The sequence below is a fragment of the Ceratotherium simum genome, chromosome 15, assembly GCF_057802395.1.
Source record: "Ceratotherium simum simum isolate JZ-2026a chromosome 15, ASM5780239v1, whole genome shotgun sequence".
In the NCBI taxonomy this organism is placed as follows: Eukaryota; Metazoa; Chordata; class Mammalia; order Perissodactyla; family Rhinocerotidae; genus Ceratotherium; species Ceratotherium simum.
The window spans coordinates 61,403,111-61,418,243 of NC_141914.1; the positions used below are offsets into that span (position 1 = coordinate 61,403,111).

General features: G+C 37.0%; 1 protein-coding gene across 1 annotated transcript in view; it reads left to right on the plus strand.

Moving 5' to 3' along the window:
* The window catches only part of RSRC1 (arginine and serine rich coiled-coil 1), a 383,892-nt gene that overhangs the window by 83,805 nt on the left and 284,954 nt on the right, over positions 1-15,133 (plus strand). The window contains exon 4 of the mRNA XM_087440107.1: positions 4,730-4,903. Within this exon, the coding sequence (XP_087296233.1) occupies positions 4,730-4,903 (174 nt within the window). The remainder of the gene's footprint in view (positions 1-4,729; positions 4,904-15,133) is intronic.

Genomic DNA, 15,133 nt, shown 5'->3' on the forward strand with positions numbered 1-15,133 from the left:
CTATAACTTTGGGTATATTAATAGCAAATACATTTAGTTTTTAAGATACAGTAAAAACATGATTTCACTAAAATCCACCTCATCCATAATCCACAGACAGTTGCACATTTTGTTCAACAGTATGTTTTTTGACACAAAGGGGCAAATCACTAAGAGATGATCTTACTTTAAAGACTTATTACAAAAAAGAAGCTCTTAGAGTTTTGTTGTTAGAGTTTAAACTAACATTTAACTCACTTGTCTTTTGTTACTCTGCATTTTCACTAGTTAAGTGAAAACTAATCGCCAGAATCATATTTTGGTCCTGAACAATGTAGAAGCAAATTAGGATAATATACTGTATGTCTGTATACACATAATTTATGTATAGTGACTGAGGTTATCACAGAAAAGACTCCCTTCCATTTTTGTCTTATTACTTTCTTTTAATCAGAAGACTTTAAATTCTATCATAATCTGTTAAAATTTTATATATCCACATATAATAGAAGATTTAATAAGAAATGAATAAGGTAACATCTGCAGGGGCTATAAATTATCATGAGAAATTAAAACTTTATGTGGAAAGAAGTCATATGTCAAAATTGAGAGAGAGAGTAGTCAAACTTCAAGGAAAATGATAGAAATTTAATTTTTGTAAATTAGGATGATAAACCCATGTTGACGTTCCTAGCAGTTAATTTTGTAACTTCACAAAATCACATATTAAAAAAAAGTTTGTGATCTTAAGATATGATATTACTCTTCATTCACTGAGTGAACGAGTTAGGGATGAAAGAGGACAGACATTACTACCGCTTAAACCCATGTAACTCTCTTCAAGACCTACATATGTCCTAAATACCCAGGACTAGTTCATGCGATCTCTCTATCATCCACATTCTTTTTTGTTGGTAATTAGTGTTTGCTTTTTCCTTTTTTGCTTGATCAGTCTAACTAGGGATTTACCAAATTTGTTAATATTCTCAGAGAACCAGATTTTGGCTTTGTTAATTTTCTTTATTGCTTTCTATTCCATTGAGTTTTGCTCTTTAATGTTTTCTTTTTTCTGTCTACTTTGGGTTTACTTTGCCCTTCTTTTGCTAGCTTCTTAAGGTGGAACCTTAGATAATTGATTTTAGACCTTTCTTTTCTAATATAAACATTTAAAGCTATAAATTTTTCTCCAAACATTGCTTTAGCTGCATCCCATAACTTCTCGTATATTGTATTTTCATTGTCATTCAGTTCAAAATATTTTTTTTCTAATCTCTCTTGTGATTTGTTACTAGACCAATGAATTATTTAGAAGAGTATTATTTAATTTCTATATATTTGGGTTTTTTCCAGATGTTTTATTGTTACTAAAATCTAATTTAATTCTGTTTTGGTCAGATAAACATATTTTGTTTGATTTCTACTTATGAATTGACCCTTTGATCATCATGAAATACCCATTTTTGTTTTGGATGATACTCTTGTTTTTAAAATCTAGTTTATCTGATATTAATATATTTATTCCAGCCTTCCTGTACTGTTTGCATGATATATCTATTTTTAGCCATTTACTTCAACATATCTCTGTCTGTACATGACATTTACTGTACATGTACATTTAAAGTACATGTCTTGTAGACAGTGTATGTGTGTTGCTTTTTAGTTCATTTGGACAAGCTCTGCTTTTTAATTAAAGTATTTAGTCCATTAATATTGAATGTATTTATTGGTATATTTGGATTTAATTCTATCGTTTTATTATTTATTTTATGTTTGTCCCTCTGGTTTTTGTTTCTTTGTGTTTCTTTTCCAGCCTCTTTTTGGATTCATGAATATTTTAAAGAATTCCCTTTTATAAAGTTCATACTTCTTTGCATTTTTTTCCTTTTTTTTCTTTAAGTCATTGCTTGAAAGATTACATATATGCCCTTACCATTTCAGTGTACTTAGAGTTACTATTTCATCATTCACATGAACTGTAGAAACCTTATAACTGTATGGGTCCATTTACCTGCCCCATATATTTAATCTCTTTATTCTATAGAGATTGTGTGTATTATATCTACCTTCATTTTAAACCTTACAGTGAAACATTGTAATTTTTACTTTAAGCACCGATATGTATTTTTAAATAAATTAAGGAAAGTAGTTTTTCATATTTCCTCATACATTTACCGTTTCCAGTGGCCTTCATTTTTTTCCCAAAGATCCAAGTTTCTATCTATTATCATTCTCTATCATTCTGTTCAGCCTGAAGAACTTACTTTAGTACTTAGTGTATTGCAGATCCGCTGTTGATGATTATAGTTTATTTTTCCTTTATCTCAAAAATGTTTTTATTTTACTTTCATTTTTGAGGGATATTTTTGCTGGATATAAAATTCTGGGTTGACTTTTTTTCCCCACCATGTTAAGAATTTTGATCACTGTCTTCTAATCTCCATTGTTTCTGATGAGAAGCCATCAGTAATTCATATCATTGCTCTCCTGTATGTAAGGTGTCATTTTTTTTCCCTGAATACTGTCAAGATTTCTCTTTAATTTTAGTTTTCATAAGTTTGACTATGGTGTTACTAGTCATGGTCTTCATATATATCTTGAGGTTCACTAAACTTCTAGAATCTGTAATTTGTCTTTCACGAAATTAGGGGAAATTTTGGCCACTGCTTAAAAAAAAATTTCTGTCTCATTATTTTCTCTACTTCTGGGTTTAAATAAACATGTTAAAAATTTGAACATTGTCACACAGATCCCAGAGGATCTGTTTTTCTTTTCTTATTAATAATCTTTTTTTTCCTCTTATTTCTTCAGATTAGATAATTTCAATTGATTTATTTTCAAGTACACACATTGTTTTAATCTCATTCAGCATAATTTTAATTTCAGATATTATATTTTTCAGTTATAGAATTTCTGTTTTTTTAATTATAGTTCTTTTTTTGTTTTATTTTTTTGTTTTTTTTTGGTGAGGAAGATTAGCCTTGAGCTAACATCTGTTGCCAATCCTCCTCTTTTTGCTGAGGAAGATTGGCCCTGAGCTAACATCTGTGCCCATTTTCCTCTATTTTATATATGGGACAACTGCCACAGTATGGCTTGTTGAGCGGTGCATCAGTCCGTGCCCAGGATCCGAACCTGCGAACCCCAGGCCACCAAAGTGGAGTGTGCGAACTTAACCACTACACCGCCAGGCTGGCCCCATTTTATAGTTTTTTTCCTGAGATTTCTTAGCTTTATATTCATTACAAATGTAGTTATACTTAAAACTTTGTAACCCTTGCCTGCTAATTCCAACGTTTGGTTCACCTCAAGGTTAGTCTTCATTGATTCTCTTTTCTCTTGAGAATGGATCACATTTTTCATATTTTGTTTTATATCTAGTAATTTTAGACATTATCCTGGACATGGTGAATGTCAGGTTTTGCATTCTCTGGATTCTGTTATATTCCTCTGAAGAATATTGATTTTTTTGTTTGTTTGTTTTAGCAGAAAATTGTTAGTTGAATTAAAATTGGAAAAGTCCTATCTCTTTGGGGGCAGTTGAAATTTTAATTCAATTCTTTTATCCTTGGCTATTTGGAGTCTGCTCTTCATATGCATAATGTATGGGTCAGCTAGAGATTTGAAGAGAGTTTACATCTAGAATTTTTGGCTTCCTCCTCTGACTCTTTTCCAGGGTTCTCCTTTCATTTTTCTTTTGCAGTGTTGCCTTGAGTCTTTCTTCTGGTTTTTCAGGCCAGACATCCTAAAGTTTTCTGTTGGAGTTTTAGCTGTCCTGCATGGCACAGACTTGGGCTTCCCTCAGAAAAGAAGCTGATAAAATGGGAAACTTTCTTATTACTGTTTCCTTCTTCTGAGTGTTGGCTCCCTATAGAATCTGCCTTCTTTTGGTTACTGTGCAGTGTCTTCACATAGTTGTTTTTTATACTTATGGTTGGATCATCAGTCTGGTAGAGGCTTTCCTGTCAATACTGTAAGGCAGGTTCTGAAATCTTTACTTTTTTTTGGTGAGGAAGATTAGCCCTGAGCTAACATCTGATGCCAGTCTTCCTCTTTTTGTTGAGGAAGATTGGCCCTGGGCTAGCATCCGTGCCCATCTTCCTCTACTTTATAGGAGACACCACCACAGCATCGCTTGACAGGTGGTGCGTCAGTCCGCGCCTCGGATCCAAACCTTCGAACCTCCGGCCACCAAAGCAGAACACGCAAACTTAACCGCTTCGCCACCAGGCCGGCCCCTGAAATACTTTACTTTTTAAAAAGCACATAGTATATCCTACCTAATACTGGCATTCATTTAATACAAAGAATAGCTGGATTAGAGTAGAGTAGAGGAATAGTTTTATTGTGACAGTTAGAAATAAGGTTGAATAGATATGGAAGCAGAGATTGTAGGGATAGGGAAGACCCTATCCTTGGAAATTAGATTAGATACATTTAGAGTTGCTGTATTATCTGAGAGACTTGAGTAATCAAGACTTGATTTGAACCATTAAGACTTTAACTTGCAAATACTTTTTGACTAAACCTTAGTTTCTTGTAGAGTTCACAACATATAATTCCCTCATATATCATCTTAACTGAGAGTACTTATTCATTAGTAATCATATTTAGCTTCTCGCTTCACAGCTATTTAATTTTTGAATCCATAACTAAAACAAAATCCTTTTCTTTCAGATAATTTTTAAGGATATTTTCATTTCATAATGCAGAGTGTACACTAAATGTATTTAATAAAATCTGCTTACTATAGGTCCAGGTCAAGACCTCGTCCACGTTCCCATAGTCGAAGCAGCGAAAGGTCCAGTCACAGAAGAACCCGTAGTCGGTCTCGGGACAGAGAACGACGTAAAGGCAGAGATAAGGAGAAAAAAGAAAAAGAGAAGGATAAAGGCAAGGACAAGGAATTGCACAACATCAAACGGGGGTAAGTTGAAGCAAATTTTAAGCAGTGATGACTCAGTGATTCCATGGCAATATTCAAACTAAATTTTCATTCTCAGATTTTTTTTAGATGGTAAGAGAGGCTGAGTCAGCCACAGTTGGTAGAACAGAATAAGAATCAGAGAGGGTATCGGGGAAATCTGTTGATAAAGGGAGAAAGTCAGGAGGATGATAGATTTGAAGAGAGGATGTAGAGTGGGTTTCTGAGACTGGAAAATATGGGCTAAGAGGACAAATAAATTATGTCAATCAAGGAACTGCCTTGCTGCTTGTTCCTTTCTTTTCCACCTTCTTCTTTTGGTTTATACTTTAGATATTACATGGCTGTGAGAAGTGTGACTGTGATTTTTACTGGTCATTAGATTTTTGCTTTCATCTCACCAAGTTTTACTTTTTTAGAATAGTATTTACACAGTTGTATAAAATTGATATTACGTAAAGCATTATTGGAGGGCATTTTAAAGGTAAGAAAAATGAGAGCAGGAATAAAGAGAGGAGGTCAGATGGTTTCAAGAAAGGTTCTGATATGGTGACCTTAATCTTGAAGATGTGGGCCAGCTTTATAGGTGAGACTCTTCCATCACTCAGAGTTGATTGTGTTTAAGTGATTCCTGGGTGACAGGTTCCTGGGTGACAGGTTCACAAGATGATAATGTTGTATTTGTCATTATTTCTTAAATCTCAACAAAGGCGATGGCAAGGTCAAAATGAGAGGTGTCAGTTGAAGAACCCTGGGTACTGATGCCAAAAAGTTGTGAGTACCCCGATTCAGTCACCTCCATGGTTTTAATGGACCATAGTACAGGGTGGTGTTATGTCAGAGTACCCTCTCTCCTGGTTAGTACTGAGGACTCACAAATTTTTACCTTTTAGTGTGACTTAAAATCAGGATTTTTTTTGTCTGTGTATACATTTAATATGGTAGTATTTATATATGTACAGATGCACCCTGCTTTGCTCCAGAAATAATTTATCTTTTTTTTAAAGCTTACATTTTTATTTCCTAAACCTGATTTTTAAACTATTTAGGGCAGAGAATGTGTCTTATACTCTTTTGTATTACTCATGTACATGTTAATTGTTAATAAATATTTACTGGCTGTTGATCAGATATGCTAATTCATTTGTTCACTTTTTAGTCAACAATATTTGAATACCTTCTATTTGTCAAGTACTGTGTTAGGTAATAGGGACATAATGGTAAACCACTCCTACTTGGAGATTTCGTGTAAGTGGCAAAATAAGCATATATAGAAGGGAAGTAATTACAGTGAAATCAGATGAATGTTTCAATGGGAAGCTATGGAAACATGGTGTGAGTTAGGATGTTTTTGGCCATATGTAACAAAAACTAACAGTAGCTTAAACCAGGGGTAGCAAACTTTCTTTGTGAAGGGCTAGACAATAAATAATTTAGGCTTTCTAGGCCATATCTCTCTGTTGCACTGCACTTTTGGCATGAAAGCAGCCACAGATAACACTAAATAAATGGCATAGTTGTGTTCCAGTAAAACTTTATTTACGAAAATGGGCAGCTGGCTAGATTTGGCCCAAGGGTTGTAGTTTGTCAACATCTAGCTTAAATCATGAGTACATTTATTGCTGATATTACAAACAGTTTGGAGGTAAGCAGACCCAGGCCCTTTTTGTCCTTGTAGCAGGCCAGCCTCAGCGTGCTGGCTTTCCTCTTCAGTCTTGACATACTCTAGTTGCAAGAGATTTCCATGAACATTAAGCTGGTTAATCTAGACTAGCCAGCATGTCAGGAAGGGCTCAGAAGAAGTGATGTTTATACATTGAAGGAAGGAAGAGACAGGAAAGAATGCTGCGTGCAAAAGGAACTTTATATGGCACAACTTGGAGGCAAGCGAGGGGGATATGGCATATTGGAGGAACTGAAGTCTAATGGGGCTTGGTTTAGAGGGTAAGAGGAATAATGAGAGATGATTATTGGAGTACCTTATAAATTATGTTAAGTAGTTTGGAGTTCTTTCTTTTTTTTTTTTAATTGTTTTTTGCAGGGGAAGATTCGCCCTAAGTTAACATCTATTGCCTGGTCTTCCTCCTTTTTTTTTATTCCTTTTTCCCCGCCAAAGCCCCAGTACATAGTTGTGTATAGTTCTAGATTCTTCTGCTTCTTCCATGTGAGCTGCCACCAGAGCATGGCTACTGACAGACAAGTGGTGTGGTTCCGTGCCTGGGAACCGAACCCTGGCCGCCCAAGCAGAGTGCACTGAACTTGAGCCGCTAGGCCATCAGGGCTGGCTCGAGGAGTTTGGAGTTATTTCTAAAGGTAGTGAGAAGCCAATGAAGTTTCAAGTAGAGTAATGATATGATTAGTCTGCATGAGGTATGAACAAAATTCTTTACTTACAGTGGACATAATAATAATAAGCATCTAACATTTTAAATATGTATGTCAGAAATTTTGCTAAGTAGTTGACATGCGTTATCTCATTTAATTTTCATAATAACCTCATGAAATAGGTGCTTTTATTATCCCATTTATACAGATGAAGGCTTCTGATCACAGAGCTAGTAAATTGCAGAGTTAGGCTTCTAATTCAAGTCCACTGACCATAGCACCTTGACTCTTAGCAGCACACTATCCTCACTTTGGTAGTAATCTGTAATTATTGATGGTGAGATATAGTGTTTGAGATAAAGTGATATGCTGTTGCTTAAACTTTCCTAGAAAATAGCTCAAGAGAACTGAAAGAATTTTCTGTGCCTTGTTTTTCTCTGATTAGGCCAGAAATCTGTCGTTAGTAAAAGATTGATTCCTTCTTTTCTCTCTCTGTCTTCTTTACTTTCCCACATCAGCATTTCATCTATTTATTTAGAATTATATTTAATAAAACCACAAAATTTATTAATTAAATTTATTTCTATGATGGTTTCATTAGCTGTCTCTTTCCAAATGTTTTGAAAAAGAAAAACAAAAACATGTGGGTGGAGAGAAAGGAAAAAAGACTTACAAACAATTTGATTAGGACCTGTATGTTAGCTTGTTGTCATTGTATTTGACAAGTATTTTAGCTTGTGCTAAATAACCTAGATCCTTTGTCACATAAGAGAAAATAACGACCCATGTGCTTCTGCTTCTTTATGCGTAAAAATCTTCTTTTTTAAACCACTTTGAAAATATCAATATTATATAAATATTGGTAGACTATAAAGCATACATTTGTAAAGTACAAACCAAGGAGAATAAGTACAATAGTGGTAAAGGAGCATTTTGTAAACTGGGAAGAATAAAAACAGGAGAGAAAGGAATGCTCAAGCAGGAATTAATGAACCTAATAATGAGGAAAAACTTTTATAAGACTTTTGAGAAAAAAGATATGAAATTACATAATTCTGAAAACCTTTTTTTCAAAAGCAGCTAATTAAGTACAGTTCTGGAAATTCCTGGAAGATTTAAATGATTATAATTAGAATTTGTCTTATAATGTCATAAATTGATCTGTTCATTTTATTAATCTGCTGAATAAGAGAGACCTAACCTGAGGAAGGGTATCAGGAGTACATAGGTTCTAAAAGATGCCTTTCCTTACGACACTGTATGAAAGGTTAATGTCAGAAAGACACAGACTGAGCCTTGTCTTAGATTTTATCAAGAAGGTTTAATGACTTTAATTTTTAATGTTTTACATTTATAAATTTGGTTTCTAAGAATATTTTGTAGTTTAAACATCGATACAGATTTTTCTTGTTTTTATTAGTTTTCCCCCCAAATTTTTAAAACTTAAGTATCGTATTGTTAGATGATGTCTTTCTTTTACGGAGATATGTCTTTGTGATATGAAAACAAATTTTATTAATAGAGTTATTAAGGTGAAATTGGACACTAACAACATCATTTTGTTAAGCAAACTTTTATTGAGAGTCAAAAATCAGAAATATGAAATTTGTCATGGTGTCTCATAATTACAACTTGGTTTGGTGGTTGTGAACATTGTGTACCCCATCTGAGTCTTCTGTGGATTAGTATATTACTGGGCCTTCTTTAGCAACATTTTGATCAAACTCCATAAAGAATAGTTGACTACTATAAAATATCTTTTATAGACTTTTTTGGAAAATTAGTTGTGAATAAATATGTCAGTACTACCAGTGACATTCTGCTATTTATTTTAAATCATAGTGCCACCCTTAAGAGTAGAATTTGGATGCATTTGATTTCAATCTATTTTCAATCATGATTTAAATCACCAGCCAGGAAAATTTGGTTTAAAGCAGTTATTACCTAGTAAAATGCTTTCTTAATTTGAGTAACTTTGGGATTCATCAGGAACCTAATTTAGTATTCCTAAGGGCGTTCTCCTTTATGATGTGCTACTATGAAAAGTTTCCCCTTTTACTATTCCTTTATTCACTTTTCAATTGATGGATGCTGTTCTCAGAAATGTACCCATCAAGACTTCTGGAGTATTTTGCTCAAACACTTGAGCTTATACTTTTCTTTCTTTCTTCCTTTACATAATTTACTGAAGCTTTGTACTTTTAGAGAGACATAAGAATTTCCCTCTGGACTTACAAATCCGTATTGTGACACTGAAGCAATTCTTTTTGGTTGGTAATGAGAGGAGATACACATATTTAAATAGAATTTCTTATACTGAAATGTGACTCCTGCTAAATCAGTTCTCTCCTTTAAATCTCTCTGAGACTATATACAGAAGCCACTGGTATAGCAGTGAAATTGGGCTTCAAATATAGCCCATGGCCTGTAGTTACCTGTTTATAAAATCTTTCATTAAAAAGTTGACTATGGGGCCGGCCTGGTGGTGTAGCAGTTAAGTTTGTGTGCTCTGCTTCAGCGGCCTGGGCTTCCCAGGTTCATATCCAGGGTGCAGACCGACGTACCGCTTGTCAAGCCATGTGTGGTGGCATCACATATACAGAATAGAGGAAGATGGGCACAGATGTTAGCTCAGAGCCAATCTTCCTCACACACACAAAAAAATTGACTATGCAGTATAATTAGAAGTTATAGTACTGACATCACAAATGTTTTAGGTATGTCTTTATAGACTAAAAATACAGAAAGCATATCAACAGAGGCAATATATGCTTTTTGTTCATAGGAATTGCTACCTTTGAACATGTAGCCATTCTGAATAGTGTATCTTTAAAAAAAGTGTTCTGGGGCAGGCCTGGTGGTGTAGTGGTTAAGATCGTGCACTCCACTTCGGCAGCCCAGGGTTTATAGGTTTGGACCCTGGGCGTGGACCGATGCACCGCTCATCAAGCCACGCTGTGGCAGATGTCGCACCTATAAAGTAGAGGAAGATGGGCACAGTTGTTAGCCCAGGGCCAATCTTCCTCAGCAAAAAGAGGAGGATTGGTAACAGCTGTTAGCTCAGGGCTAATCTTCCTCACCAAAAAAAAAAAAAAAATTGTTCTAAGGTGTTTAGATTCTTGGAAAGTTAAATTAAATTCCAAAAATTATAATTTTTGCTCATTTTAAGTCATTCACAATTTTTTTCCTTACAGGACAAGTTATTCTCTTTGAGCCTTAATTTAGTCTTCTGTAAAATGGAGCTAATGATACTTTAGAAAGCTGTACATATTAGAGGCAGTGTGTATAAGAAGGCTGTACCATGGAGTAATCATACTTTATAGATATGTTAGTTATAGCTTTGACCTTGGCAGTGTTCAGTGTCTTCAGTTGTAGAGTTTCATGTAATAAATTCCTGTTGATGAGGTTTTTCTTACCTAGTGCCTGGCAGAAGATGTTGGAAGTGACTTGGGAATGCTGGAACCTGAGTTGTGACAACAGTTACACACTCTCAGAGGCTGTCATATTTCTTTACCTCTTATTTCTTTATGCAGCAGGAAGTCATTTATGCTAATTTACCCCTATTTGCATATAGGTTATAGAGTTCTGTGGTGCAGAGTGTGCTTAGAACTCCTTTTAAGTGTCTATTTGGATCAAAGCAGGGCTGTGTGATAGCTGTTGTCTGACACCAAGCTGTGTGGTGTTGTTTTCATTAAACATTTATCACACTTCGAATGTGACAGCAGGCAACTTTGTGCCAGGATAACATGTTTTCATGCAAAATTTATTGAAAAAGACGAGACTTTTTAAAGAGATCTTGTTGCCTTTCACCGCTGGCTAAGGGTAAATGTTTGGTTTAAAAGAAGTATACCTTTAACACATGTCACTGAAACATGCAGAAGAAGCTTCAAACTGTCGATTTTGTTAAACAGGTAAACAAATACATCTTTATATAAGTGTGTGCACTGAATTTTTCTTCCTTTTAAAATTAAAGTTTTTACAATTTCCTTGTGAATTGAATGACTACCATAACAGTGGCCCATTTTGTTGTTGGGTATTTTATATTGCAATAAAATTTGCCACCCGATTTCCATTGTGTAGGTTTGAGTATTTGTCATTGGTATTAGTTTTGTTCAAGAGAAACAATCTGTAATTTTTTCAAAAAGACAAAGTCAAGAAAGGAAATCTGATATAACAAAAAGAATAATCAGCAAAAGCAGGAGACAAGAAGGAGACAGGAGGACAAGAAGGCTAATATTATGTAGTAGGATATCAATAAATAGTAGTTATTTTATCTTTTATTAATAACACGCAAATTTGATTATTGATTCTCATGATTACCAGTTTCTCAGCTATCATTCTTTTTTCTTAGTTTTGTGTCTGTTTAAAGGCTGTTTCCTCAGCCTGAAACGCTCTTTCTTCTCCACCGCTCCTCAGTTCCATGCGTCTTTTTGGGCTCACTTTAGATGTCACTGTCTTCATGAAGTGTTTCCCGCCCCTCACAAGTGTGCTAAATAGCCCTGTAGTTAGCACCCATTATATCTATACTTAATCTGAGCAGAGAGCTTTGTAATTTTGTAATTATAAAATTTTTTAATTGCCAGATTATATATACTTGGTCTATCTTATTCAACATTGTATTTACTTGGGTCATAACAGTACTCAAATATTTGTAGAATGAATAAGTAAATGATGGTTTTAGAAGTTGTTTTTAGGTAATAAAATCCAGCTTTTAATCATTTAAAAATGATAAGGGGTGGAAGTCAAGATGGCGGTGTAGGCAGACTCTGAACTCACCTCCTTCCGCGGACACAGCCAATTTACAACTATTTGTGGAAAAATTACCCCTGAGACAGAACTGAAAACTGGATAAGAGGAACTCCTACGACAACGGACAATCCTAATTGAGGTGGAAGAGGCAGAAACTCCCTTCTGGAGAGGAAAAAGGCCACCTTCACAAGCCGCAGCGCCTCACGGCCGCTGGGAACAGCCCACAGGTCTGCAGCCTCCCTGGAGGCTCGGGGCCCTGAGCCGGGGAGCGCCCCCGCTGTGGGCATTTTGTGGATCCAGCACAATCCAGACGAGTGGCATAATATCTGACTTTGCCTGCTACTAAAACATTGGGGAATACCGCCAGAAAAGCTGGTTCACAAAGAAATTAAAACCGGCTCTTAAAGGGCCCGCGCGCAAACTCACCCGTTTCAGAAAGCAACCTAAAATCACCAGAAAGAAAGGTGCACAGTGCTGCGGTGAAAAGAGACTCACCTAGTGGGCCCTGAGTGCATCTCGGTGGGAGGTGAGACCTCTCCAGGGACAGGGACATTGGCGGTGGCCATTGTTGTGGCCTGGTGTGTGCGTGCTGACACAGATGCAATTGGAGTTCTCCCTGAGGCCTGCTAGCCCAGGGTCTGCCCCACACACTAGAGCACCGATTTAATCCAGCTCAGCCAGGGCAGTCAGCCCACCCTAGAGACTGGCCCCACCCAACAACAAGCCCTCAGGCAACTTGTGGGCCTGCATAGATTGGTGACTGGATTCTCTGCAGCCTGGCAGCTGAGCCGACTTTAGCGGGGCAGGGTGTGCATAAGGAGCGAGTGGAGAGTGTGGGGCGGTGGCGGAGTGTGTGGGGCTCCCGCCTGGAGAGACTGGGTCCGCTTCGGGAGGTCGGGGCGCACACACGGGGCAGAACTGTGTTGACTGTGTGTGTGGATCTGTGGGCGGCAGGGCTTGTCAGCTGCAGAAGACTTGTGCTTCTCAAAGACCCACATCAGGGTTTGCCCCACCTTCCAAAGCCTGAAACAATCGGGTGCTCCTATGCCTGAGGCCAGCCCCACCCAGCTGCAATCCTCAGAGAGCTGACAAGAGAACTAATAGGCTGGAGGCTTATAGCAATTGTAAGGCCCTGAGCCTAACAACCTGCCACGCTGGGGGCCTACTCACTTAAAAGAAATACTGCAACACAAATGTGGTATCAGAACTTGCAGCCAACTGTGCTGGGGTTCCCCACACCTGATAAAGAGACTGAAGGGCCCACAACAACTACAAGCAGCTGAGCACTATAACAGCTGGCCAGGAGCATAACTCGGCCTCCCTGGGTGCCTACAGGGAGAGCAAACAGGCCACAACAGAAGGACACACATAGCCCACATAGGGGTCACCGCTGGAACATTGAGAACTGAAGGAAGCACACTGCAGGCCTCCTAAGCCATCACTTACATAAGGTCACCTATCCAAGAGCAGGAGACGTAGCTGACCTACCTAATACATAGACACAAGCACAGGGAAAGAGGCAAAATGAGGAGGCAAAAGAATACATTCCAAGTAAGGGAACAGGACAAAACCCCAGAAAAGGAACTAAGTGAAACAGAAATGAGCAACCTACCCGACAGAGAGTTCAAACTAAGAGTGTTAAGGATGTTCACTGATCTGGGGAGAAGAATAGATGAACTCAGTGAGAATGTCAACAAAGAAATGAAAGATATAAAAAAGAACCAATCAGAAATGAAGACTACAATACTGGAAATGAAAAATTCACTAGAGGGACTCAAAAGCAGAGTAGAGGATACAGAAGAACGGATCTGTGAGCTGGACGAAAGACTAGAAGAAATTACCCAAGCTGAACAGGTAAAAGAGAAAAGAATTAAAAAGAGTGAGGACAGTCTAAGGGACCTCTGGGCAACATCAAGCGCACTAACATCTGTGTTATAGGTGTCCCGGAAGGAGAAGAGCGAGACAAAGGGGCAGAGAATCTATTTCAAGAAATAATAGATGAAAACTTCCCTAGCCTGAGGAAGAAAACAGACATCCAGGTACAGGAATCATAGAGAGCCCCAAACAAGATAAACCCAAAGAGGCCCACACCAAGACACATCATAATCAAAATGTCCAGAATTAAAGATAAAGAGAGAATCCTAAAAGCCGCAAGAGAAAGTCAAGTTACATACAAAGGAAACCCCATAAGGCTATCAGCTGACTTCTCAGCAGAAACCTTACAGGCTAGAAGAGAATGGCACGATATATTTAAAGTGCTAAAAGGAAAAAACTTACAGCCAAGAATACTCTACCCAGCAAGGTTATCATTCAAAATGGAAGGAGAGATCAAAAATTTCCCAGACAAGCAAAAATTAAAGGAGTTTGTCACCAAGAAACCCGTGCTACAAGAAATGTTAAAGGGACTGATTTAAGGGGACAAGAGAAGACCACAAATAGGAAAAATTATTTATTTCCATGATTAGAACGTAATGGATACCAATGCACAAAAAAGAGGTTAGATATGATATCAAAAACATAAAATGTGGGAGGAAGAGAGTTAAAGAGTAGAGCTTTCAGACAGAGGTCAAACTAAGAGACCATCAATTCTGTATAGAAGAAGGAAGGAACAGAGAAGGACTGCTAAAACACTGAGGAAAAAAAAAAGTTAAAAAATGGCAGTAAGTACATACTTATCAATAGCTACTTTAAACGTCAATGGACTAAATGCTCCAATTAAAAGGCACAGGGTGGCTGATTGGATAAAACACCAAGACCCATATATATGCTGCATGCAAGAGACACACTTCAGACCTAAAGACACTCACAAACTGAAAGTGAATGGATGGAAAAAGATATTCCACGCAAATGACAATGAAAAGAAAGCTGGGGTAGCAGTACTCATATCAGACAAAATAGACTTTAAAACAAAAACTGTAAAAAGAGACAAGGGCATTACATAATGATCGAGGGAACAATCCAACAAGAGGATATAACACTTGTAAATATCTACGCACCCAATGTAGGTGCACCAAAATATATAAAGCATTTATTAAGAGACATAAAATCAGAAATAGACAGTAACACTGTAATAGCAGGGGACTTGAACACTCCACTTACACCAACAGATAGATCATCCAAACAGAAGATCAGTAAGGAAACATTGGCCTTAACACACTA